The 26,074-nt window shown below is 39.8% G+C and overlaps 1 protein-coding gene across 3 annotated transcripts in view; it reads left to right on the top strand.

The window, feature by feature from the left end:
- Nucleotides 1–26,074, top strand: part of PRDM5 (PR/SET domain 5) — a 58,904-nt gene that overhangs the window by 8,169 nt on the left and 24,661 nt on the right. For 2 of the 3 annotated variants that reach the window (XM_071452312.1, XM_071452311.1), the window contains exons 3-12: nucleotides 3,206–3,328; nucleotides 7,982–8,165; nucleotides 8,901–9,075; nucleotides 10,174–10,295; nucleotides 12,027–12,106; nucleotides 15,422–15,506; nucleotides 16,745–16,902; nucleotides 21,799–21,892; nucleotides 22,926–23,086; nucleotides 24,522–24,615. In XM_071452312.1, coding sequence (XP_071308413.1) covers nucleotides 3,206–3,328; nucleotides 7,982–8,165; nucleotides 8,901–9,075; nucleotides 10,174–10,295; nucleotides 12,027–12,106; nucleotides 15,422–15,506; nucleotides 16,745–16,902; nucleotides 21,799–21,892; nucleotides 22,926–23,086; nucleotides 24,522–24,615 — 1,276 coding nt within the window. Of the gene's footprint in view, nucleotides 1–3,205; nucleotides 3,329–7,981; nucleotides 8,166–8,900; nucleotides 9,076–9,802; nucleotides 9,896–10,173; nucleotides 10,296–12,026; nucleotides 12,107–15,421; nucleotides 15,507–16,744; nucleotides 16,903–21,798; nucleotides 21,893–22,925; nucleotides 23,087–24,521; nucleotides 24,616–26,074 lie in introns of all 3 variants that reach the window. The other variant, XM_071452310.1, reaches the window with a different exon arrangement.

Here is a 26,074-nt window from a genome sequence, read left to right as displayed (position 1 = left end):
ATATCTTGCCTATAAAATGTGCTTCTGGCATAGGAGGAGGGCTCTTACACACAAGAAAAAATTAGGTCAACTGATGTCCATTGATTCATGATGAAATAAATCTTAATTAGATGAATTCTGTGTTTGCTGTCAAGGTGAATATAGTACTATAAATCTAATTCTGAACAATATAGTCTTTAATTTTTCTGTGTGTAGACTACGTTCCCAGTGATTGTTCCTCAAATACTGTTTACATTGAAAACTGTTTGCTTTTAAATGTTTTTGACTGAATCTTTGTTTAATTTTCAGAAATGCTTTTGTTTTTCTCATTTCTTAGATGATCTGTGCTCTTACACAAATCAGAAATTGGTGCAGTATCTCAGCTGCAAGTCTACATCCCAGAATTTCAATTTTAGTAAATTATTCTCAAATGGGATAGATAGATGTCCAGAGTAGCTACTAATGCTATAATCAACTCTGTTAAAACTTGCTTTAGTCATCTTTTTCCATGTTAAATGTATGACTTTGTATTAATTTCAGTGACTTTTGGAGCAGGCCCATTACTGATCTCTTGGTTTGTGTGATGAGAAGGATCTACTCCTGAGAGTAGCTGAGAATGTGAACCTCCCATCTTCAGCTATGGGACGTGTTTAGGATGCTGCAAGGCACGTGCTGCTCGGCCGAGGTGTTGGTATTGCAGTCTGAACTTGCTGTAGAAGATCACACACAGGAGAGAGGGAGATTTGGGAATCATTCCAGGGAAAGGCAAGTTCAACCCTGCTCCTGAAAGCTCCACAATTTGCAGGAGTCTAGGAGTGAGCCTCCTCTACCCCTCTGTCCCTGGCAGGGTCAGGGAATGTCAGGCACCGCAAGGAGCTTCATTACCATGGAAAACTTGCTGTGTGTTTTGGCTGATGGAAAATGTCACATGCTGTCTCTGTCCCAGACTTCTTACCGAGCAAGCAAATCAGCAGTTGCTGCCTCAGGTTTCTTTTGCTGGAGTTATTTAAAATATCTCCAGCAATGTTAAAATGTGAATTTCCACTCTGCAGTGAGCTCTCTGATAGTCTGAACTCAGGATGCAGAAGTATTGCATCTAGCTGTTTTATGCTGCAGCAATAAAGATCATATTTTCAGCTAATCCAAAAAGAAGCAGTGCAGAAACCAGTACTTTTCTCTACATGATTGTTTGATGAACGTGGATTTTTTGATTTAGAAATGTTTAGGAAATTGTTTCCAGAAAGCAGCTTTGGTGTTATTTACGCCTGTGTAGGGTTTCATATGGGGAGCTCATACATTGGCCAGGGACACATCTTCTCCTGAACTCTTCTGTTCCTGAATTCTTCTGATGCTTGTTAATGTGGCATCATTGCAATTGTCCTGATTGCCTTTGAGGTGGAACCTCGCCCTGTGCGGTGACAGTGAATGTCGTGTTTCCTCTTAGATTGCAGGCATTTGGCTGAATTAGTGCAGTGACACCTTTTGTGTTGATTCTCAAGAAGATAGTTCTTGGGCACCTCAGTTTGAGGTACATGGAGTGGATATGTGTATCCATTTGAGGTGCTGGTTTTAAGTGCTAGGTTTGGGATCCACTGCCATCAGTTCATTTAGGAGCCTTCTCTTGATGCAACCAGGAAAGCACTGGTTCATGTCACCAGTCTAGTCCACACAAAGTGCAGTGTTTTTGCACTTTTTCTTGACTTCTCATGCTCACATCTGTATATTCAATGCAGCATTAGTTCTTTATGAGGTGAAAGAAGCAGTGGAAAATACAGAATGTTTTTAAGGGATTTATCATATTCCTTTATCGATAGTTTCCTTATGTGTTAAAGCTCTGCTTCGTGTTTGGCATCTCTCTCTGGATTGCCAGAGACTCTGGAAGCATAACTGAGATGACTGTGTATCACCGAAGCAAATATAAATTATATCATTTAAGGATCAAGCCAATAAAGAAAAACTGATGAAAAGTTAGATAGTGTAATGTACAGTTTTTATAATAGGACCTGGATTGCTTCTCATTCCAACTGAAAATGTGATGGAAGCCTTTCTAGGATCTCCATGGTGGGCTCCTGTAACTTGTGCTTTGGTAGCTAAAGCACAAAGCCTCTGTGGAGGTGGGTGATTATTACAATATCACAGAATAGTTTGGGTTGGAAAGCACCCTGAAGACCATCCAGTCCAGCCCCCCTGCCAGGGACAGGGATGCCACTGGTTAGATCAGGTTGCTCAGGGCCCCATCCCATCTGGCCTTGAACACTCCCAGGGTTGGGACATGCAGGGCCTCTCTGGGAAACCATTAGTGCTTAGTGTCAGATATTATTGTTTCCAGACGCATTTCAATGTGTAGGTTTGATGCTTTTCACTGTGGTTAATCCATGTGTTGGAAAGTAAGAGCTTTTAAAGTTTGAATGTTGGCACCTTTTCATGATGTGTCCTTTTTCCTTCAGAAGAGCAGTAATGACTTTTGAAGATCCTTATTTGTTTGCAGAACTACAGTAATTCTTTTTTTGCTTAATCTGAGAACAACGTGCTGTCAGCAGCTATTACTGTAATGGAATACAGTTTTTGTCTTTTTAATGATACCCTAAATGTTTAGGTAATTGAAGCAGTCATACTGAAGAAATATGATATTGCATTCTATTAGAAACAAATAGAGCAAGAATGTGAGCAATTCATATACAAAGCCACGAAGACAATCTAATTTTGATCTTACATAGCCAAATTCCCTAGCTCTTAGCAAATACCTGCCCTGGATACTTGTTGCTGACAGATGGAAAATAAAATCCATTCATTATATAAATAAATCACATGGAACAATAGTGTGGCTCTGTGACCTTTTTGCATGGCTCTCTGTTGTCTGGATCAGTGGAGATTCAAGTTATGTATTATTTAAAATGAAACAAAAGGGGTTTTTTGGCAGTGACAGATATATTTTTACAGCAGTATGTCTTTGTGTTTAGGGGTAAGAATGACTTAGTTAATATTAAGTTTTTGTTTCTATTATCTTCCTTTTTTTCAGTGTAAGCTGGAATTCTGTCAAAATTGTAGAAGTCATACGAATGATATGGATCTGTAATGGTAGCCAAAAGGTCTCAATATGGAGATGGATGTATCTTGTGTGCCCAATTCTTTCTTTAAAGTGATTTTTTCACTGAGTGGACAAAACCTAGACATATTTGGTTTTTGAGTTTTAATTTTGCTTGGGGATTTGTTTTGAATGTTTCAGGTTCGTGGGAGCAAAGGCGAGGTCCTTTATATCCTGGATGCCAGCAACCCACGCCATTCGAACTGGCTGCGCTTTGTCCACGAGGCTCCATCCCAGGAACAGAAGAACCTGGCAGCCATCCAGGTAGATTTGGTGGATTTCTACCATTTGCTTCCTGTTACTCATTTACTAATTTGAGTTCCTCCTCTTTGGCCTTCTTGTAATAAAATTGCAAGATCTGAGCAAAGTAGTGAACTGCTTTTCTCTTTCTGCCTTGGTTTTTAGAAGAGAACTCTTCTGCTTAAGGTAATACCACAAATAAGAGTGGTAGGATGAAAGACCAGAAAAGTCCTTGGAATCTGATGCTATTTGAAAGGTTTAAGTATTATAATTATTTAGAGACCTGTGTGTGTTTCATGCCAAACTTGGGTATGGGCTTACTTGTGTGTAAAGCAGAATCATGCATTTTTCATTATTGTTCAATAAAATCAGTAATATATAATATAGATAACATATTATATAATTAATTATGAAAGTGTGACAGGATTGAAAGGAGTCATGGTGCTGAAAATATTTAAGTAGAAAACAGAAAATCGAACAATCTTAGTTGTCTGATAGGATGATCATATAGTGCCTGAGGATAAATTAATAAAAAAAGTTAATTTTCTTGTCTTTGCTGTTGATCTGAATTTATCCAGCTTATTTTTTCACTTTTATAGTTGTCATTTGCAGCACTCTCTGGTAATGAGTTCCACTGCTTTAATTATGTTGAAATATACTTCTGTTTTTCTTTTAGACACTCCTTAATTTCACTTGATTTCCTGGTTCTGGTATAACAGTGAATAGTTACTTTTTTTTCTGTGCCATCTTTGGTTTTATGCAATTCTATTATATCCTTTCACTCTTATTTGACAGCTCTTCTCTCAAGCTGGAGAGTCTTATTCTGTTTAATTGCTCATTTTTGGCAGCATTCTGTGACTTTACAGGATACAACAGAGACAGGGATACCTTTCCAGTGCCAGCTGTTGTTCTTTTGGAGATTATTAAAGAAATTAGCTCTCTGCTTTTTGTTAAACAGCTCAGTTCCGCAGTAAATTAATTTCCACTCCCACATAAATAAGAATTACATGACTGTGCATTTTTTTTTTCTCAAAATGTATGCTTTACAAAATGTTGTTTCAGGCCAACTTAAGGTATTTGCTGATGTAATCCAAACTGGAAAACAATCAGGAAAAGGAGAATTATTTATCAGCATTTCTTAAAATGACTGTTCTGCTTTTTCATAATGAGATGACTGTCTTCCTCCAGGATTAGCCCGTGTGTCCCTGACAAAATAATTATAGTTTATTTTGAGGCCAGACAAAAAATTTTGGTTTTTCTATGCCAAGAAAGCAGAAGTTCGTTTCTGATGAAATTTGTTGTCCTCCTTATGGCAGCAGACATGAAGGGCTCTCATACAGGAGGTGTGATTAGCGCCTCATCAGTGCACAGTCATTGTCAGCAAAGGCAAAGTAAGGCTCACAGGAGAGAGCAGTGGGAAGAATTCATGATGTTCATGATTATCTTTCCAGTAAATGACCTGAACTTATGAATAGAAGTTTTAATGGAATATCCAGTGCATGCCAGTGGGTTTCTTTATAAGGAAAATGATAGAAACGAATAAAAATTTGCTAAATTATCTCACAGGGTTTTTTAGGACTTTAAAGCCTATCCTAATGCAGAATATTCAGATGGAAAAATATTCTAGCCTTCATTGGGAGCTATTACTGAAAACTGGAGCATGGAGAAATGCCAGAATTGCTGAAGTAGTTTAGCCTTGTGTTCTGTTCAGTGTCACATTTGTGTCTCAGAGGTTTTCTGCCTTGCCATGCAATCTAACACCATAGGAATAGATCAGGAGAGAGAGCTGAGGCTTCTGGAGCTTGTGTGTGTGTGGTTCAGGTGCTGTATTTTAGATGAGGTATAATCTGAAATCTGGGCTGTGTGTGGGAGTGTGTGAAATCATCTCCATGCATTTCCTGCATTGCAGTTTCTGCCCTCAGACATTGCCAGTGTTGGTTTTACCTCTGCCAGAGCTGGCATCCTGGAGCTGCAGGGAAGGGCTGGGAAAGGCAGTGTGCTTGTTGGGAGAGGTAGCCAGGGAGAACTGGCACAACAGGTAGGCTGAAAAGCTGGTTTGCTGCCAGGGAATCAGATACAGAGGGGAATCAGGTAACACTCTGAGGGCACAGAGGCCAAGTGGGTAAGGATTAGGAAGGCTGGGTTGGAGCCAGCTGTTGAGGTTCTGAAGGGTGGAAAAGCCCTACACTCCCTCAGGTAACACAAGGCTGTGCTGCTTCCTCCTCCTGTGTTGTAGACTTGCAGGAGTGATGAGTTACGTGTTTTATGCTTTTGATTAAAGTGTGATGGGCTGTCGGTGGTCCTGTGTTCCCTCTTACAAAGCAGATATCAAGGTGTTGAACTGTATGGAAAAGCCAAGAGTCTGCATGGAAGACTCCTGTAGTGGACCAAAAAGTAGATGGCAAGGGCTGTTGGGACTGGAAAACTGTATTTGCTGAGCAGGTCTGTGTGGCTTATAGTGTCAAAGAGGACAGTGAAGTCCAAGGTGAGAAAAACATAATTGAATAATAAACCAGGAATAACAGGAAGGGAGGTTGTGATGCCACTGCAATGAGCAAGCGCTTGGAGTTTTCTCCCAAGGACAGTTGTGGTTTGCTGCAGATGAGAGTTAGGAAAAGAGCCAGCACATGGGCAGGTGGAATGGCTGCTGATGTGTTCTTAGAAACAGGGGGGTTATTCAAATAATGTAAAAGACTGTTTACTGTGTGTGCATGCATGTAGATTCATGTGATTCATACAGGTGCTGCTGGTGGGGAGAGAGATGTGAATTGTTTTGTGGTTTCTGGAGAGCTTCCATTGCTTTCACTCAAAATGCTGCCTTGAGGAGCTACTACAGCCAGTGGGTATATCTTGATTAATTACCTCTCTGAATACCTGGCTGTTAGCATTTGTTTGGATGGAAAAGCCAAACAACTTAACCTTGGAGGAGAAATGAGTTTAGATTGGGCTGACACCAAAGCTAATTTCTTTCTAATGCAAATGTAACCCAGAGCACTCCAACATTGACAGCTCCTAGTACTTGGGGCTTTATTTTTGCCTGGGATACATGACTTTTTCTTTTTTTCTTTTGATTTCCAAATTTTCAAAATCTTTAATTTTTTAATTCTTTCTGTTATTATTTTTGGTAATCCAATAATAGAGATGTGCTTCCCTTCATGAGGTTGTCTTGCTTTTCGAGTAAGGTTGTCCTAAAGAGTGATGTATTTGAGATTTACCCCAATGGTTTTGTCCTGTCTCTGTGGAGACTGAGTGTAGAAAGACCTCCTACTACTCCTCATGTCAAGAGGATTTGTTTTGACTTTAGACAGTACTAAATTAAAGGTTTCTGCAACTTGACAGAGACATATGAAACCCAGCGACTTGTAGATATGTACAGAGGTTAGGTTGGTGTGCTGATAGATATCTGGACTGCTGAATAGATCTTGAGGAAAAAAAAAAAAGATAATTTTTTGTTTTCCAATGCTGCTGTTGTGATAAGGACAGAAAAGTGGTGCATCGTTGAAAATAGCAGCTCTATCCAGTCTACTGAATTAAGTAGGCTTCACTCCTGTGTGACAGTATCTTGTGTAAAATATAACAGACCTCCTGCAGCTCAGGGAATGCTACATCCCTGTTGACAGTTTAAATTAATCTTAGTGTATTACAAAAATTAAAAATCATTATCTTGTCCTTGCCCAAGGAAGCTTGTTACAAAATGTATGGCTAGGTGCAGGGCAAAGAAGCTTCAGTTAACTTTTCTGGGTGTTACTCAGATAAGATTTAAGATTTATGATAGAACTGGGAGTCTTCATTGCATAGAAATGAGTCTCCTTCAGTGCTTTGGGCAGTACCTAAAGCAGTTGGTTCACATATAGAAAGAAGAAAAGGCATCTCTGTCCCACAGAATATCAGTTTAGGGGACAGATTGCTCCCCAACCCCATAGTGCTAGCCTTGGTAACTAATTAAGTAGTGTCAAAGCCCAAAGTTGTTAGCTTATGTAGCTACTTGGAAGCTTGTCCAGGCACTATCAAGAAGATTTGGGAGCTTTTTGTTTCCTAGTTTGTGCTGTTGTGCAGAATGGGGCTGGATCCTTTGGCCTTTTGTGGATCCACACTGATTTAAACCAGCACAGGGTTTAAAGTACACTTTCCAGATGTGCCTGCTAATTTGGTAGTGAAGATAACTGACCAGGGTGAAAGCACATTGGAGAAGGCTGGGAATCTTGAGGAGAGGGAGAAAGAGAAAATAACACTATGTAAACATGCTGCTGAAAGCTGTGATAGAATTCCTGCAGTCAGCCGGGAGAGAGATAAAGCTCTGTTGGTTATCTCAATTTTGCTGTTTTTCTAATCCTCAAATATTTCATTTTCAACCCTGAAGTTCTTGTCAAGTGTAGTGTGGCAGGAAAGTACTTTAGTGCCATCTCCACCTTGGTCTAAGCTACAGGGAATAGTGGAAAAGCCTCGCAGGTGAGGCAGGGGAATATTCCCAAAACAGCAGAATACAAATGCACCCTATCCATGCAGCCACTCTGGCAATGAAGTCTTTACCAAGGCTGTTGTAGGATTGTGCTTCCTGAGGAGCAGAGCCAACCCTTCCCTGGTTGAGGGATAATATTAGTTTAGGGTTTCTTACTTGTCCAGCTTTTTGTTTTTCTGACATAATTGTTTATTGCCTCTACTTCCTGTTTGCAACAGGAGGGGGAAAATATTTTCTATCTGGCTGTGGAAGATATTGAAACAGACACAGAACTTCTGATTGGCTACTTGGACAGTGACATGGAAGAAGAGGAGGAGGAGGAGGAAGAAGTGACTGTTATCCAGGAAGATGAGGACAGTGGCAGCAATAAAGAAGTTCAGCCAGCTGGTGAAAAAATTGCAGGTGAGCAATATGTAAAATATAGTGTAACTTGAGAGCTTGAAAGTGGTGATGAAGAAAGAGAACACTAACTGTACAGGACTAGGGAACTGAAAAGTCCCTGGGGTTGAATCTGAGTTCTTGCATTATGTTTCTCTCTTTTTTTGGGGTTTGGGTTGAACTTCTTTGCCTTATGAGGAGCAGCAAGTCTTGTGAATTACTGAGTGAATGAGTGAGCCTGGATTTCTTAAATAGTAACCATTAATTTTTGAACTGAAGACAGAGTTTGTTTCACCTGACACACGGGCTTATGAATGCAGAGCTTTTGCTCTAAGAGGGGTAATTTCTTTCTTACTTAGGTGGGAGAGAAATAAACCTTCCAATAGAGCTATTCAACCAATCCTAAGGTGTGTAGGAAAAGGAAGGTGAGCTGAGCTGTCTGGGGAATTCTCAGCATCTTTGTCCAAGATGAAGATGAATTCATAAATGACTAACTGCATTGAGGTTCTGATTGAGTTGAATCACTAATTTGGGCCAACAGTCTAAGTCATGCCCAGCTTAACACTTGCCATCTATTTTCAGTAATGCTGATGGTAATCCACTTGAGATAGGCTGTCTGTAATCCTTTCAGAGACACTGTTTTTTGTGAGTTTCATGCCACCCTTTTGCCTACTCTATTTCTGGCAGAGAGTCTCTCTCAATGTAACCAAAAAACCCGGGACCTACTCCTTTACATTGGTGTTGCTTCCCTTCATGCAGATCCCCTCACCTGTAAACAGGACCATGCATGCCCAAACTGTGAATCCAGTTTTGCCAGCCAGGAGATCCTAGCGGAGCATCTGCAGACTTTGCACCAAAAACCCAGTGAGGAAAAGGAGTTTAAGTGCCGAAATTGTGGAAAGAAATTCCCTGTTAAGCAAGCTCTACAAAGACAGTGAGTACAATCAGCAGTGTTTTTCAGGGATCATTTAAATCAATTTCATTCAAGCTTTTGCTTCTCTTGACCTAATCACAAGCTAGGCTTTAATTTTTATGCATCTGTATTTATAACCTTACCCTCTGCTTTAATCTTTTAATGTCTTGATTTCTCATATTTGTTGTAGAATTCAATGGGAATTGGAAAAATATTGACAATTTTTTGTGTGTTAGTCATACACTGGAGACCAGACCAGAGCAACAGTTTGGTGCAGCATTGCTGGTCTCCATCAGTGGAATATTTAGTAGTTTAGGAGGTGCCATTTTCAAGCTGTAGATGCTGGTACAGAATTAAAGTAAGATTTAAGGAAAACAAAAGAAAAAACAGTGCTTTATGTTCACTTAATTAAATATTTGCATGATGGAAAAACAGAAATGGAAACGTGAAAGATGTGAGATTTAAGAACACGTCTTTGTTGTCCTTCAGAGTATAAATATGCAGGTTTGTCACTAGAGTCATATATCTTAGAATTATGCTTCTGCACAGAAACATAACTAGGTTTCTTTTGTTGTTTATATATGGATTTTCTTACGATTAGATAGATATATTACTTTGTATTATACATTTAATTACAGATTGTAAACCTACTTTTTCTAACGGTATATGCAGTTTGTAGTTACTGCAAGCCTGTGTAAGTTGTAGAATGTTGCCCTTACTTTGTTTTTTCCCTTTTTTTGTCTCTTAGTGTCCTTCAGTGCACAGAGAATATCAGCCCAGGAGACTCCTCAAGAAGTTTCCAGTGCTCTGTTTGCAATACTGCCTTCAGCTCGGAATCGAGGTTTTGTGTCCGAGTTACAGGACTGCTGTCATGTCCTTGCTGGCCTCCCTTTGCATGTTAGCTTTCCAAAAGCTTGGTAGTGTTTGGGAATCCTAACAGGGCAAGGACTCAAATGCTTTCATTCCTCTCTGCTGTAAGTAATGCATGAGGTGGCCTTGGAATTCTGCAGTGCAGCATGTGTTCAGCTCTGAGTACTTGCTACAGCTCTGGTTTCTGGAGAGACTGCCTGATCTGGGTTTTGTTTTTTTTTTTTCCCCTCTCTTTGTTATGCCATGTAGTTATGAGCAGCACAAGGAGGCATGCAGAGGAGATGCCAGGTTCATATGCAAGGCAGATAGCTGTGGGAAGAGGTTCAAGAGCAAGGATGCCCTGAAAAAACACAAAGAAAATGTTCACAGTGGTAAGAAAGAGTTTAATGTTCCTTCAGAAAAAATCCCCACTGACGTGTTCCTAGCCTTAAATTTGCAAATCAGAGTAAACACTGTTTTGATTTCTTTTTTAATGGATTCATTTGTATCAAATAGAAAATTACAAAGTAAAAGAAGTAACTTAATTGCAAGAGTTAGTATTCCTCCTCCTGCCCCAGGAGAAATTACTCTAGGCCACATGAATCATTAGTCTCCTGCAGAAAATATAACAGGGATCTTGAGAAGTTTAAACTAGGCAAAGAGCAGATGAAGCAAAATGTTTCAGGAGTGAGCAAAATCAACCACTGGCACAGGAAATGGTGAGTTCTTGATTTTTTTGGCCTTTTCAGGACACAATAGGTTGTCTTTTCTTTGCCTAATCAAACGATTAAGCTTGATGAGGGTTGCATAAAACTCTGTAGCATCTGTTTTGCAGGAAGCCAGACCAGACCATCCACTGGTCCTCTTAGGCCCTGGTGTTTTCATATCTGTTTGGGTGGTTTTCACTGAAATGTCACCCTCTTCTCATGGAAGGGCAAAACACTGCTCTCAGGTCCACAGCACAGATCCCAATTCTGGCATTCTGCACTCTGTTTGTGTGCCCCCTCTCCTTGTCAAAGGAACACCTTTATGTGTGGGGACAACAGAATTCCAGAGTGCACAGAGAACAGTCTTCAGCTGATGGTGACAGCACTGAGATGCTTTTAAAGGTTTTCAGTCTCTTTCTGCTGCCAAACTCTTGCAGTGTAGAGAAACCTTTCTGTAATATTCTTACAAAAATGATCCCCTTTTTTTGGTATCAGTAATAAATTTTTTCGTCTATGAACACTGTTATATTTAGGCTTAGTTTTTGTCAGTTATGTAGTGGTATATGAATTCCACATTGAAGGACTAAGTGTATTCCAGTGGTATGTGTCTATTTGTGTATATAAATACTTGTCATAAGTTTTATAAGTTTTTACTTTTATAATGTTTCTGCTGTTCAGCGTAGTATGGATGTGTTTTACCTAAGCTAGGAACTGTCTTGCATGAGTATCTTAAATTATAAACAAAGAATTAGGTTTATTTGTGGGGAACTAGAAAGAATCTCTAAAGGTAAGTAATAGATAAACTCAATTAAGTGGTCTGTGACTTTTTAAAGCAGCTGTGAAAAGGGAAGGAAAATGTCTGGTAGCTGACCTATAGCTTGTTTTGTAATTTGCATTTTAGAAAATATTTGAATTCATGATTTGGTGCTAATATGATTGCCCTGCTTCACTCAGCTAAAGACTATTAATGATATTTTATGTAGTAGGATGCTTAATGCTTTCTAAATAAACAAAAGTAGGAAATGGTTTTGACTTGATTTTGAGGGTTTTTTTTGTCACTGCTGCACTAAGTCCTGTATTGATTTCTGGATGAAATGAACTGTTCAGTTGCCAAGTGAGCTGTTCTCAGTTGCGAACTGTGCTCTTCATGTGGGATTGGTGGTGTATGATAACATCTATTTGAAAGGTTTTTTTCTTTATTGTTCTGGTTTTCTTAATTTACATTCCACCAGTGACTGGTTTGTTGGACACCCACAGAGAACTCCTGATGCAGAGTACTTTGAAGATGGGATACAAATGTAAAAATCTTATGTCAGTCAAATGACCTGTGAAATGTCATAGGCTCAGTGGAAATATTTAGGTTCTTTCTTAGCACTTCCTCTTGAAGATGTTGGTGGTATTTTGTTTCTGTTTCAGGAAATTCTAGGAAGAAGCTGATGTGTTCAGTGTGCAATAAGAAATGTTCCTCAGCAGCAAATCTCCAGGAGCATCGAAAGGTCAGTGAGATGAAGGCTGGCTCACAGCAGGCACTGACTTCCCTGAGATGTGAGGCTGTGCTGTTCATGTCACTTGAAAGCTGCTGTAATGCAAGCCTTTGGGTGATCTCTTTCATGCTTACAAAGCCAACCTGGTTTAGTGTGGGTATTTGCTTTTGTAGTCACACTTGCTCAAGCCAAATATCCCCCTACAGTTTTCATGTGTCTCTTCCCAAATGCTAGTATGTTACTCCAGCATTAAGTCACAGTTGCCTGCTGTTCTTCAGCGTTCTTAAAGTGTGTTATGTAACCATGGCATACATACAGACCATAATATAGGTTCATGAGCCTTCAGTTTTTCTACAAAATACAGTAATTTTCTTATTGCTTTTTGAAATACCACTTAGGGGAGTTACTTCTACTGTAGTTATGCAGTAGTAAAAAACCTTCTTCCTCAAACCCAAATTTGAATGTCTTTTTTTTTTGTTTTATGCACATAATCTTTTATAACCAGAACAGGAGGGGTTAACAGTTAGAAAAGCATCTATTGGAAATAAGGGTGTTCATGTAGAAATACAGTTGGACCGTGAATATGAGATTCTGAATCCATTATACCCAGAGGAAGTCCCTGCAAGATTAATTTGATAAATCGCTAAAACCCAGGAGAATCTGTTTTTGCAAAAAGCTGCATTGTACTGTTTATCAGATTAACTGTAAGTCTTTAATAATACCCTGGTTATAACCCGAATCCATTGAGGATATAAATGATATCAATTAAAATATGTTGTTGCAAAGGAAATGGTGGGGCCCCTCCTTTTTAATTTGTTTTTCTCCTTGCTTGTGTTAGTATGCCCTGCACTTCTTGCCTAATAGGGCCATATTTTGTTATAGTGGTGTTCCCTGCCACGTGTATTACAAGTTTTACACATTGGCACAGGTCTTGCACAACAGGCCTTTAAAATGCAAAATGTTCTGGTTAGAGTGTCCATTTTATTAAATGTTTGTTCTCTTTAGATAGTTGTAATTCTGGGCAGACATTGTGACACACAAGTTTCTCAAATATGATTGATGTTATCAGTTCAGCACTTACCTAAAGAATCAGCATGAAGATTTTGTGCATGAAACTTTCTTTGCTCTTCTTGATTGGCTTTTCTTTTAAAACATCCAGAAAATGGCTATTCCAGATTTACACACTTATATCAGAGAGTGAAGGAGATTGCACATAGTAGTGCTCAGTTTGTTTGCTTGAATTAATTTCCTTTTGTAGGAAGAGGGGCAGGATCGTCAGCATTGGCAAAAACATTTGTAGAGGCAGTAAGACCAGTATGAAAGTAATAGGTAAAACCAGGAGAAAAAGACAGATTTTTTTTTTCCTCCCACCCATTTCAATGTAAAGAAATAAAAGTGGAGAATAAAAAGGTAAAATATATCAGAAAATAAGCCCAAACAACAGAAAAAGTCTGACAAAGACAGAGAAGGGAGGTGAAGTGGGTGGCTGTAGGGGATTGATGCATGTTTACTTTCTGAAGACATGGTCATTCACATCTGTAGCTTTCATGTCAAATTTAAACTCATTTTTAGCTTCGTGTGTCTTGTGCACTGCCTGTGCCTTAATTGTCTAACTGTATTCTGATACTGAGTTCTGATGTCTGAGTAAAATGCAAAGTGCAATCACTTAACGGTGATAATAATGAGGAGAAAAGTGAGGGGACTGTTAATCTTCACTGATGCAGATTCCTGCTAAAAGATTCCTTTCAATATAAGGATCTCATGTTTGGGATTTGAATTATTCACAGGAAGTTACATTTCAAAGTGAGCAGGTACGTGTGAGTAGCACAGGCTGCCAGGCCTCTCCACTGTAATGGAAAGGGGAGAAACATTCAAGCACATCTCAGAGTTGCTGGTTTCTTTTCCCAGTCAGAGTTGAGAGTGCTGCACTTCCAGTGTTTGTAGGTGGGCTGGGGGAGTCTCTTTCTTCCTGGCTGTACAGCTGTGGACTGAGCTTCTTACTCTTAATGTAATGGGAAATGAACACACTCTTAATGTGTTCATGGTAAAGCAGCTCATTCTTCTTTTAAGAAAGAAGATTAAGGACACCTTGGAGCGTAGGGCAATCAGGCTTTTTTGGATTTGGAATTGCAGGTTTTGTGTGTTACGGTTAAGACTGGTGCTGGTGCCTTTCTGGATTTCTCAGCAGATTTCTTACATGGACCTGTACAGTTCCATTCAGCTGTAGTGCTGTCTGCCAAGGGACCAAACCAGGGTAGATCCTGTATGTGCACAGTTTGGTCATTGGGAGTGGGGCTACAGCTGAGCCTCATCCCCAATGGGCTGCAGCTGTGAGCAGTAAGTGAGCAGCATTGAAGGTAACGCGTGCCCAGGGGCACTGAGCAAGCACCAAAGGGAGCAGAGGGCACACAGGTGCAGGACATCAACAGGAGGGCATAAAAGGCTGGGCTGGAAAATCAGTAAAGTGCTGATGCTTGAAGCCTTCTTCGGTGTCAGTTGTAACTCCACCATCAAGATCCTACTTTGGTCAGAGTTTGAGAGTGTGTATGAAGAGCCCTTGAGTCTCTCAACTTTTTAAACTTGGTAGAGCTGGACTTGCTGCAAAATTGGCATGAGTAGAGTCACACTTAACAATCCTCTTTGGTTTCCAACCCCTGACCCCCTTTTTTTTACCTGCCAGTTCCAAGCATCTCTTTTGGGTTAATTTCTGACCTTTTTGTTTAACACTGAACAGTGTTTTATTCTACTGGACAATTGTTATTTCTTATTTACCAGTCAGCTGCCTCCTGTTTCTCCAGCATTTAGTCCTAAATGCTGTAATGGTCTGTGATGTTGAAAATACTGCATTTGTAGTTTGAGACAATGCTGCCCCTCCGCTGTCTGGCCTCTAAAAGCTTTTAAGAGAAACAGTCCTGCAAGAGTGTGATAGGACTTGTTTTTTAAAATTCTGACAGAAGCTATGAAGTGGTTTCTGTGTTATTTTTACATGTATCTTGACTAGAAGAAAATGTCCTGACAAGTTAGTCTGCTTGGTTCTTTAATGCTTTCCTAATAAATTTTGGATGGATCTGGTAGATAGAAACACAGGTTATACAAACTTGCAGTATAGTTGTAATGATGATTTTTGTTGGCAGTTAGGAATTTTTACTTTTTGGGAGATGATGTTTTTCAGCAAGAGACAAGCAAGGGTGAAATCACAGAATATTCTGGAGTATTAGTATATCCACTGGCTAAGAAGTAGCTCCATTCTGTTAGAGTATTTATATCTGTGTAAGAGGTATGGTCTTGTTTTAGACACACATTTAATTATCATAAAACATTTTGCAGGTCCATGAGATCTTTGAGTGTCAAGAATGCGACAAGAAATTCATTTCGGCGAACCAGCTGAAGCGCCACATGATAACTCATTCAGGTAATGTACAGAAATGCACAGAGCTCTGAAATACATGAATATCTATTTCATCTATGCGCAGTTTTACCTGGATTAGTTTCTTATGGAAGGCTTCATGAAATCTCTGCTATCTAAGTCAATCTCAGGTTCCAAGGAAACTGTCTAAGGCAGCCTTCCCAAGCCTTCCAAAATTCCAAGTGATGTGGTGTAGTCCTCTTCCTGCTGCTGCTTTGTCTCAAGCTGTTTTGTCCTGCTAGCTGGGCTAGATGAGGTCAGTGAGCTGGAGTGGGGCAAAAGGTTGCTACATGGCAGAGAGAGGAGGCGAAAAGCCAGTGCCTGAGGTTTTCTGCTGAGGAGACGAGGCTGGGAGCTGAGTGTGCTGTCAGTGATCTGTGCTACTCACTGTGTTTTCCTGTTTATCTGTGTATGTGTTAGTGGGCTCATAGCTTCTGGTCAGAGGAGAGCAGCTCATCCACCACAGACCACCCACAAAGGTTCCCTTGTGCCAGCAGGGAGTGTCCTATCTTTGGGTTTGGCAGTGTGGCACAAGGTGGCTCTGCCAGGATATCTGGCCACTGCAAATCCAGCATTTTCTGTGTCACTCACCAGTGATTAGAAACATCAAGCAACACAGTGGAAACCCAAACGTTGTTCTGTCAAATGCATTAGCATTTAAACAAATGCAGATTTTTACAGCTGCACAGGCTTAGAGTTGAACTGTTTTCTTGGTATCAGTCCACAGCAAAATCTCATTTCTTGTAACATAATCTGTATCTCAGAGGCTCCTGGCTTTCTATTGACACTTTTGGATGAGCATTAGTGCAGTTAAGTTGCAGTCACCAGTTGAAGCATAAAGGCTTTTTGCGTAGGAACTTTTGGGTTTGGAAGCTAATATGTATATTGTTAATTAAGTTTTAAAACATTTAAACTGTCATGGCCTCTTTCACATTTGTAATCTGGAAACACAGTTTTCCTCTTTGAAGTCATTCTCTTTTGATTTAAGCTAATTAATCAGAGTTTAGTTTTAGCAATGAGTATTGCAAAGAATGTGCCAATTTCTTGAGATACACCATGGCTCATCTTTTGTGAAGTGACTTAACTGTCTAACATAAAGGGCATTAGGTGTCTTTCTAATTGGTTTAATCTTAATTGGGTTGACTTAATTGCAGAAATCTCTCTGAGGAGATGACTGTCTCTGCCTTTCATCTTCTCCCCCTGTATAAACAGGAGATTAAATGTCCCCCACTCATTTTCTGCAGAAAAACGCCCCTACACCTGCGAGGTTTGCAATAAGTCCTTCAAACGACTTGATCAAGTGACTGCACACAAAATAATACACAGTGAAGATAAACCTTATAAATGCAAGCTTTGTGGAAAGGGATTTGCCCACAGAAATGTTTACAAGAATCACAAGAAGGTAAAGCACTCTGCTGTTGTTGTTTACAGGTCTGCCAGCCTCAGATTTGCAGATTTTTTTTTTCTTTTAAGTGGTTCATCGTTAAGCTCTGCCATGCTTATAAACATGGGATTAAAGTATTGGAGAATGTAGTTTTAGTGTTCTTTGTTATATCTAAAATTTCAAAAGGCTGAACCAATTCCAGTAAGCAAAAAAGTTAAATAAGGAGAAGTAAAGCATAGTTGCTTGGTTAAAAGCATCAAATAAATCCCATTTTGACTTTTTTTGTTTTGTTTTTAATTTTTTGCTTTGCTTTGGTAGTGGTTTTTTGTTCTTTTTTTTTTAAAGTACTAGATTACCAAGTTAATGTCACTGATTTAAAGATGTCTTCAAATACTTTTTTTTTAGTAGTGTAATTGAATAAAACTATGTGTAGTCCTCTTGCAGTCATTGTTGGACTTAGCAGCAGATGCTTTCAAACTACACTAAATTTGAACTTGGTGCAGTGTTCACATATTTAAACAACATCAGAAGAAATGTTACCTGAAAAATAGACTCACAAAGGGATGTTCTGCCTGTGTTGAAGCTCAAATCTGTTTGGCTTAATTTCTGTGATGCCTGTCATTAGTTTTAACCTGGGTTTGCCATTTCTCATGGCAAGGCTCTATCCAGGACTGCTGTTTCAGTATTACAAGACTGTAAAAAGAAAAAAGAAAAACCCTGATATAGCCATACCTCCAAGCCTTTCGCAGTGTGGCTCATGTTATATTCCATCTGGGAATTTGGCACAGGATCTTTGCACCATCTCTTGCACTTGCAGCCATAAATCATGTAAGAGCAATAATAATAATGCCTCTCACAGGATGAAATGGTGATGACTGTCTAAAACAAGAAAGCATGCAGCAGGCTGCTGAAGGACAAGATTATCTCCCATTCATTATATTTTATGGTCTAGACTTAAAGGAAATTCAACAGAATCTTGCAGCTTGGATATACTCTAAGAAAAATGCATAAAATATTACCTAGAAAGATAGGTCTATGTTTTAAATGAATACTTTTTACATGCTTCCTGATGTTAGCTAGCCATTGATGACTGGCAGGGAGTTTGGGTTGAAAATGGACTTCAGGATTAAGTATGAAGGAGTAAACACTTTGACCCAATTCTGTGTTTAAAGCAGCAGTACCACCAGCATAAACAAGGATTAGAAGTTCCACTTAATGGGAAAAATATTAAAATTTAGACAGCTTTAGTGGGTACCAAATTTTGATGGAATTCCTTCAAGCATTTTGGAATGCTTGTTTCCTGGACCTGTTTGCACCTAATACTGGCTGTAAATCAACTCTGCTCTATATTGAGAGAAACTTGTTCCTGTGTTTGCATAAAGATTACCCAAACAGCTGTGAATGTTCACCCATCCACATGTAGGTCTCTAAATCCACTTGCTGAGTGAGGAGGTGAACAGGAGAGGCAGGAGACTTACATGGATGGCCTGAGTTGCTTTTTTAGGCACACCTCTCTCCACTGAGGAAACAACAGGAGGAGAGGGAGCAGGCAGCAGAGGAGAGTCTGGGTGTATGTGTACAAAAGCCAGTTGTACCATACAACTCCAAGATGTGGTGGTTTGGAAGGCTGAAATAGTTTGGAGTGCCATGATTTTGGGAAGGCTGTGCCTAGAGAAAGAGACAGCGGTTCTCTTGCTTGTTCACAGGAATGCTGATCCAGGAACAGTGTAAATGTAAAACTTTCTTGTGTATTACACGTCTATGTATTTCTTCAGCTTATGTTTATAATGATTTTTAGATGTGTGTTTCCTGTAAGATGTCTTGCTAGGTTTGTTTTCTTTTGGAGGAGGAGAATTGAATTCTAAATAATTTCAGGGTCCTTTTCTGAGTTTCAGGATTAAGTTACTGGGCTAGTAGCAGGGAGCATAGATACCTGTAGTAGGAATGATGGGTATAGGAGTTAAAACCACTTAAATCAACAGCATTTAATAGAAAACATACCTTTAAATTTGATAGCAACTTGCTTAAAAAACCTTTGGATTTTGCAGCTGGCTTGCATCCTTTTTATATATAAGAGAGTCCAGATACATTTTGTGCCTTGGAATTCTTGATTTGTGTTTTAGATGGAAACTTGTTGCTTTTGTTTCTGTAATTCCTGTGTGTGTGGGGGGGGGGGGGGGGGGGGGGGTTAACTTGATTTCATGTTGGAAGTCTCAGAATAAAAATGGCTCCCACAACATGTGTTTTTAAACGTCTTTCAGATGTGGATGTCTGTTGGGTCATTTCAAAAGTGCAGAAGGAGATTAGTTCCTCTCATTTCAGAGGATTTCACTGGGAGATGCAGTGGAGTTGCCAGGAGCCTGTCTGCTCTGTTCAGTGGAGCACTGGGATGGGAGCCTGAACTTAGCACTTGTTATGCTCTTAGAGCTGCACATGTGAGGCAGGAACTGTGGTAGCTCTGTGATCTGCTGCTCCTGCAAGCAGGTGCTGCACTGCTCTGCATAGGTGCATGTGCAAGCTGGCTTTGCCACTTCCTTGGAGGTGTCCAGGCTGGGAAGTGTCCTGGGGTATGGAACCAGCTCAGATGTCCTCTGTGAAAGCTCAGGCTGTGACTTAAATGATGTGACTTAAATACAGTTCCATTTCTGTGACAAGGCAAGAGAGCAGTATCTGAAATGAGGAGGCAGAAAGGGATTGTGCTGCAGATGAAAGTGGTCACCTTTGGTGCAGGTTAGACTGGATGAGGGTGCGTGTTCTGAGCCATGTAATGCAGATTACCTCCATACAGAAGGTGGTTTTGCTCCATCTGTTCCTTTGTTGCCGTGTACAGAGGATGAGTTCAGAGAACAAAATATGAGGACATGACAGTCGGCAGAAATAGGTCATCAGACGCAGGATTTTAAAGGGTTTATGGCTAATCCAGGGTTGTTTGGTCCTGGCGAGCATAATGATTTGAAACAACTGTATTCCATCAGTTGATCTGTTGGGAATAAGTAGCCTTGGGCTGGGCTTAAGCCTCCACAGATGCTGTGGTAGGAAAGGCTGCCATGAAATGCTGCATGAGAGCCCATCCTCAGTTACTGGGATGATCTGTGTACCCTTGCATGTGGGTATGCCTAGTTAGGTGATTTTCTTTGTAGGGAAGTTAAGACGTGCAGATCAATCCGTGTATTTTGATCAAAAGGTGAGGAGAGTATAAAGGAGATGCTAAGGAGGAGTTCTGAGGAGCCCAGTGATTTGTACAGAACTGTCACTCACGTGGTGAGTGTTCCAGAGCAGGGCATTTTTTAAAAAGCAGCATGACGTTTGCGCTCGTGAAAGGTGCCAGATTGACAGCTCTGGAGACTGAACCCTTCTATTTATCCACAGAACAGGTACAGCACAGGCAGCAGCACTGCGAGCTTCCCCACAGTGTCTCGTCCATGTGTCCCAAGCCTGTTCTGGAGGAACCCCCTGTTGAGGTGAGAAGGCAGTTCAGTCTCTTCATGTCCTGTCAATCCTTGGCCTCACTGCCAGGGGGGCTGAGCAGGGTGCCAGCTAATGCCAACCTGCTGGAGAGTGTGGGCTGGAACATGCAGCAGATTTCAAGGAACGTGAGATATGTTCCACACCTGTGATGGTCTTCCAGCAGCCTTTTTGCTTTCAATGACTTAGGCTGAGGTCAAGGAATTGATTTTGAGCCCAAGGCCTCTCTGTACCATTGCAGGACGTTCAGGTTTTGGTGCTGTGTGTGAGAGGACATTGGTGTTAAAATCAAACTGGGTTCAAGGCCATCAGCCAGCCTCTCAAGAATTTTGCTGTCTCCCCAGAGCCCCCCTTTTTTCCCCCCAGTTGAAGGGGTAGAATAACAGTTGCATGGATTCTGGATAGCAGAAATGGATTATATAAATATGTACTATGCTAATATTTGCCCTTAGTCTACCAGATTAACTCATTTACCTAATTTCCTGCATATTATAAAACACTTACTGTCCATCCCCTTTTCCTCTGGGCACTCCAGCTTGTAATAAGGTTCTTGTGAGCTAATAAAGTATTTGGACGCTGATGCTTTAAAAACCTGCTTTCCTTTGCAAAAAATAGTAGGAAATTGGGTAGATAGTAAATTAATCAGTACAACTTATTATCTACAGCGGGACAGATGTTAAAAACACTAGGAAACAGGGAAAGTGCTTTGGAATTTATAAAAGTAAAATAAAGCTGGATGTTTCCCAAGATTTTCTTTTCTTCAGAAAAGAAGTTTCCTTCATCAATTCTGCAGTCTAGGAGATTCATCCAAGCTTAGCCTTTCATTTTATTCATAGCTTTGAGGCTGTTTTTCAGCTACAATGACTTTTTCTACAGCCAACAAAAATCTCGGTACTGTTGCTTCCATGGCTTTGTTTTTTTTTCTGGTGTTTTTTGTTGTTTGCTATTTTTTTTAAATAAAAGAAGCTGTATCTATATATAAGAGTAGTGTCACGATTTGAGGAATTTTCTTTGCCAAATTTTAGGTGTCATCTTGAAAATCGGATTGGTTTTCCCTTAAAACTGTAATGAAAAGAAAGAGGTTTGTGTGCGGACAACTTCAAAGGATTTATTGATATTAATAAGTATTCCAGGCCAGTGTTAGTGCAGCTGAAGCAATGCAGCTGAGCTTCTAGTTTTTTCCTCTGGTTATTCTGTGTTTTTGTTTCTGTTTATGTGCACACCTCATGTGACACTTGTGAGGACCCGAATGGTGCAGTTACTGAGTAACTGCTGTGCTGGCTTTCAGGATCCTGAATGAAGGCAGAATGATTATTTTACTTCTTCATCCCCTGGTGCTTCCAATTGTGATATCCCCTCCTGAGTCCCATCTAGAAAATGAACTGCAGTTACTGCAATGATGGATTACCATGAGCCTTTCCTCTGACACACGTTGTCTTTCATCCACAGACCCATTCTGAAGAGAGACCGTTCCAGTGTGAGGAATGCAAAGCCTTGTTCCGAACCCCCTTCTCTCTACAAAGACATCTGTTAATCCATAACAGTAAGGGCAAAGTCAGAGGAAAAACAGCTTTCTCCATTCTCATATGTGACTGACAAAAACAAACATGTGGCACCTTGCTGCAATATACAACTTGCTGTGTTAAATTGGTACTAGGACTCCACTCTGTATCCAGGGAGTTAAAAAATTCAGAGCCAAATTCAAATCTTGCCTTCAGATGCACTTAAATGCAAATCCAAATATGCTGTAGAAAATCCAGCAATGTTTTGAGGTCTGATGGCAAGAAATTTATTTCTGCATTAAGTGTGATAGTGTTACCTCCATTTTAAGAAAGGACAAATGGAAACAGAGATAAGTTGGTGACTTGCTCAGCTTTTGTAGGAAATCCAGTTTAGAGCTTGATGCTGAGATTGTCTCTCCTGTGCCAGCCCAGGCTCATGTTTGCTGCCTCTGGCACAGAACTGGAGCAGCTCAGAGAAATACTGTGGCCATTTTTGCTCATGAGTAACTTTTCTTGGCATTCTGTCCTTTTTTTTTTTAGTTGACTGGGTTATGATTTATTTTTGGTGGAATTTTCTCCATCTTTAATACTTGCAGACTATCATTCAAACCTTGGAAAATCAACAGTTTAGATTTTAGAAAGTGTTCATGATCTAAAATCCTTGTAGCTTGGAAGACAGTACTTTGTTTGGGGGAATATTCACACTGGCATAACTGAGAAAACCACACATCTTTCCTTTTTTAATCCTGCATAACAGTGTTTCTGTTAGATGAATTATTAGATTGGCATGTTCAGTTTGTTCTTTTACGATCATCTTTCAAAGCTTCTGCAAGTTTTTAAAGTGTTGGTTGTCATAAATGTTTTTCCCAATGTTAAATGTTAAAAATGGTGAAGGAAAATATTAAAAACCTGTTCAGTAATGTGCATTCTAATGAACAAGCATTTCCAGAATATCCAAAATATTCACGGTGTGTAGAATTGTAGTCTTTACTGAAGGCTTCTCTAAAAACATGTGCTGTGACTTTTTTTTTAAGAGGATGGTATTTGAGGAAGATCTGTTTTTCTCTTTGTTAGGTGAGAGGACCTTCAAGTGTGATCATTGTGATGCCACTTTCAAAAGAAAGGACACATTAAATGTTCATATTCAAGTTGTACATGATGGACATAAGAAATACAAGTGTGACCTGTGTGACAAAGCTTTTGTGACACCCTCAGTCCTGAAGAGCCATAAGAAAGTGAGTAGAATCAACTGATCCTTTCTTGTGTGTTCTTAAGGTTGTTATTCAGTGTAGAACCCCTAGAGCTGCTTCTGCCTTTCTGGCTTTTCAGTAGATTGTCTTTGCCCTAAAATGCTGATTGCAGGTTGTTGGTGCCCAGCTGAATCTACAGCTGGTGCTCGTGTATAAATTCAGTGTAGGTGCTCCAGCATCATGTGTGTGGCAGGATGGGCTTGGCTGCACTGCTCATTTCCACCAAAATCTGCCATGGAATTGGGGTAAGCTTCAGGAGGAGGCTTGCTTACTAGTTTGGCCTGAGGTAAGATTGATGTTATGGGGAAGAAATGCAAAGAAAATAATTGAATCAAGAAAAATCAGCTGAGAAAAGTTAGTTAAGGTGTTGCTACCTAATTCAGATTGTGAGAATTGGTTTAACAAGGTCATGCATGTATTGCTTGCCATATAGGATGTGCTTTTTTACATTTGTGTAAAATCAGAATTGCTTTTGCTTTGTGCTCCTGTCAGACCAGGACTGGCTGTGTTTGTGAGCCTTGTAGTTGTACGGTATTGCTCCCAGAAATCCTTTTGGTATTTAGGTGTTTGGAATGAATTAGTAGCTGTCTGTCTGGTGTATCCCAATGTTGCTGGAAGAGATACAAATGATCTCCAAATAACTGTATCCTAATCAAGAGGAGTTTAGCATTCATATCTTTAATGTCAGGGAATGAAAACAGTGCAAGTCCATCCAGTATTGAAATGAGCTCTCATTTACTCTTGCTTCAGCTGCAGCATAAAATGTACTATGTGAGAAAGGTTTTCTATGATGTAATGAAGAATTTTATGTCGTTATGGCGTCTTTTCATCAACATAAGGATTAATTTCCCGATCTGAAGAGGGTCATGTGCTAGCTGGAAACCAAAATAGTCAGCTGCTCATATAATTGAATGTGTTATCTTTGCTATCTCATTTAAATTAACACTTCTAAATGAAGTCATCAGAAATTCTCTACTAAAAGAACAGGCACAGTTATAAGGAAAATTAATTTCAATAGACTGATAAATCTTCAGTTCAGAGTTGTGTGTTGAAAGTACATTGTGAAAAATGATGGTGACCTTGTGTGTAATTGATTTCAGGGCGATCTTGCCATTGACCACACAGGTTGGGTGGGAGAGTTTGTAATGTTTTTTTTCTATTTTGAAATAATTCTTCTTATATCAGTGAGGCCCTCCAGCCTTAAAAGCTTGATTTCAAAAGACAAACTCAGTGATTTAATGCTGGTGATAGTTACAATGTTCTTGTTGTGATGAATTCTTTAAAACCTAGAGCTAATTAGAATCTTTGCCTGGTGTGATGGTAAAATATATAATAGAGTGTCAATACAATTAAATATTCCATATTTCACTGTTTTATTTAATGCTGAACAGTCATTCCTGTCTTTTTCCTCCCCATGTAGACTCACACAGGAGAAAAAGAGAAGATTTGCCCGTATTGTGGACAGAAGTTTGCAAGCAATGGAACACTGAGAGTTCACATTCGAAGCCATACAGGTATTTATTATGATGAACAGAGAAGATTTTCTAAATCTGTAACAAGATAGCTCTATGTCCACAATTTTTCTATCTACAAACAGGCAAATTTACACGTAGGCTTAACACAGCATCTTTGTCAAACATTTTACCTGCTTAATGTGTAAAAACTGTTGTCAGGTTTCATTTTGCAAGTTTACACTTTCATTCAGATAAGTGGCATCAGGTGGCTGAAAGAGGTTTCTTTGTGATAATTTGTTTACAACATAAAGTGGTGTAGATTTGCCTTTGGCATGACATTTCCTTACCTCTGCATAAGCAAGTTTGGCTTGCAGGGAGATGGCAGTAGTTTCTGTGTCCTGCTTGCTGATGTTCCCCATCAGTTTGCATGGAGCAGAAAGCCCCAGTTTTTCAAGCTCATCGTGTAGATGGCTCTTGGGAGAATGCTCTGGATCTGTCCAAGTAAAAATGCTTTTCACATGTGTGCTGCTACCAGTTAGATTTCAGCTCTCTCAGGCAGACTTTCCAAAATTTAGGAGTTGGACTAATGTGAGTGTAGGGGGATACAATATAAGAAAATAAAGGTAGTATAGAAGGTAATTTTACCACTTAAGAAGTTGCAGCTGAGCCAATTACTAAAGATTAGGAGCAGGCCTGACTTTAACAGGCCACAGCTGTAGCCAATAATAAGAAGAGTGTTATAAAAGAGTGGATTGGTTGGTTGAGGGGAACTGGAGTCACTTGGCTGCTGTGAGAAGAAGGAAGAGTCAGTGCTTAGAGGAGCTGCCTACAAGAAACATCAAGGAGGTACCAAACTCTAGCAATATAGAACCCTTGCATTGTAATGACAACAGCGAGTTTTGTGAAACCACACACCAGGGACCTCTAACCCTGAGTATAGAGCCCTGCAAAATCTGTAACCTGTGTTATAGGAGGCTGTGACATTTTGAACTTAGTTCAAGCAGAAAGGCATGGAAGATTTCTAGTACCTTTGTAAATTAGGTGCAGGGGGAGAAACTGCCTTGCCAGGAGATGATACAGGTTGGAATTACAGCAATATGGAATGTGGAAACAATTTATGAATGAATAATGGTGCAGGTGGGAAACTTTCAAGGCCTTTTTTTTTTTTACCTGAGAAGCTAGAAGCAGTCATTGTACAGTTACTACTACAGGAAAAATGCTGTGCTAAATTAATTTATAATGACATTAGAGACAAACTCTGATTTGTTCCTCTTCCAGTCTTGCTGCTAATCCAGTGTCAGTTACATTTTTGGTGGTTTGCATCCTTTACTGTGAGAATTAGCCAAAATGGATGTTTATGGTTATTTTTGTCACACTGTTACGATTCCTGGCCAATTTTTGATTATCCTGATGAATAACAGGTGGGGGGGAGGTTGCTCCTAAGTTATGACTGTAGGTTTAAAAAGAATATTTTTATTACATGGCAAAATTCCTAATGTAGGGTTGAGTGAGAAAATGC

The sequence above is a fragment of the Agelaius tricolor genome, unplaced genomic scaffold (genome assembly GCF_023055355.1).
Source record: "Agelaius tricolor isolate 1412-34295 unplaced genomic scaffold, bAgeTri1.0.p SCAF_34, whole genome shotgun sequence".
Classification (NCBI taxonomy): Eukaryota; Metazoa; Chordata; class Aves; order Passeriformes; family Icteridae; genus Agelaius; species Agelaius tricolor.
The sequence above is the reverse complement of the archived record's forward strand: the minus strand, read 5'-3'. Positions and strand labels throughout refer to the sequence as shown.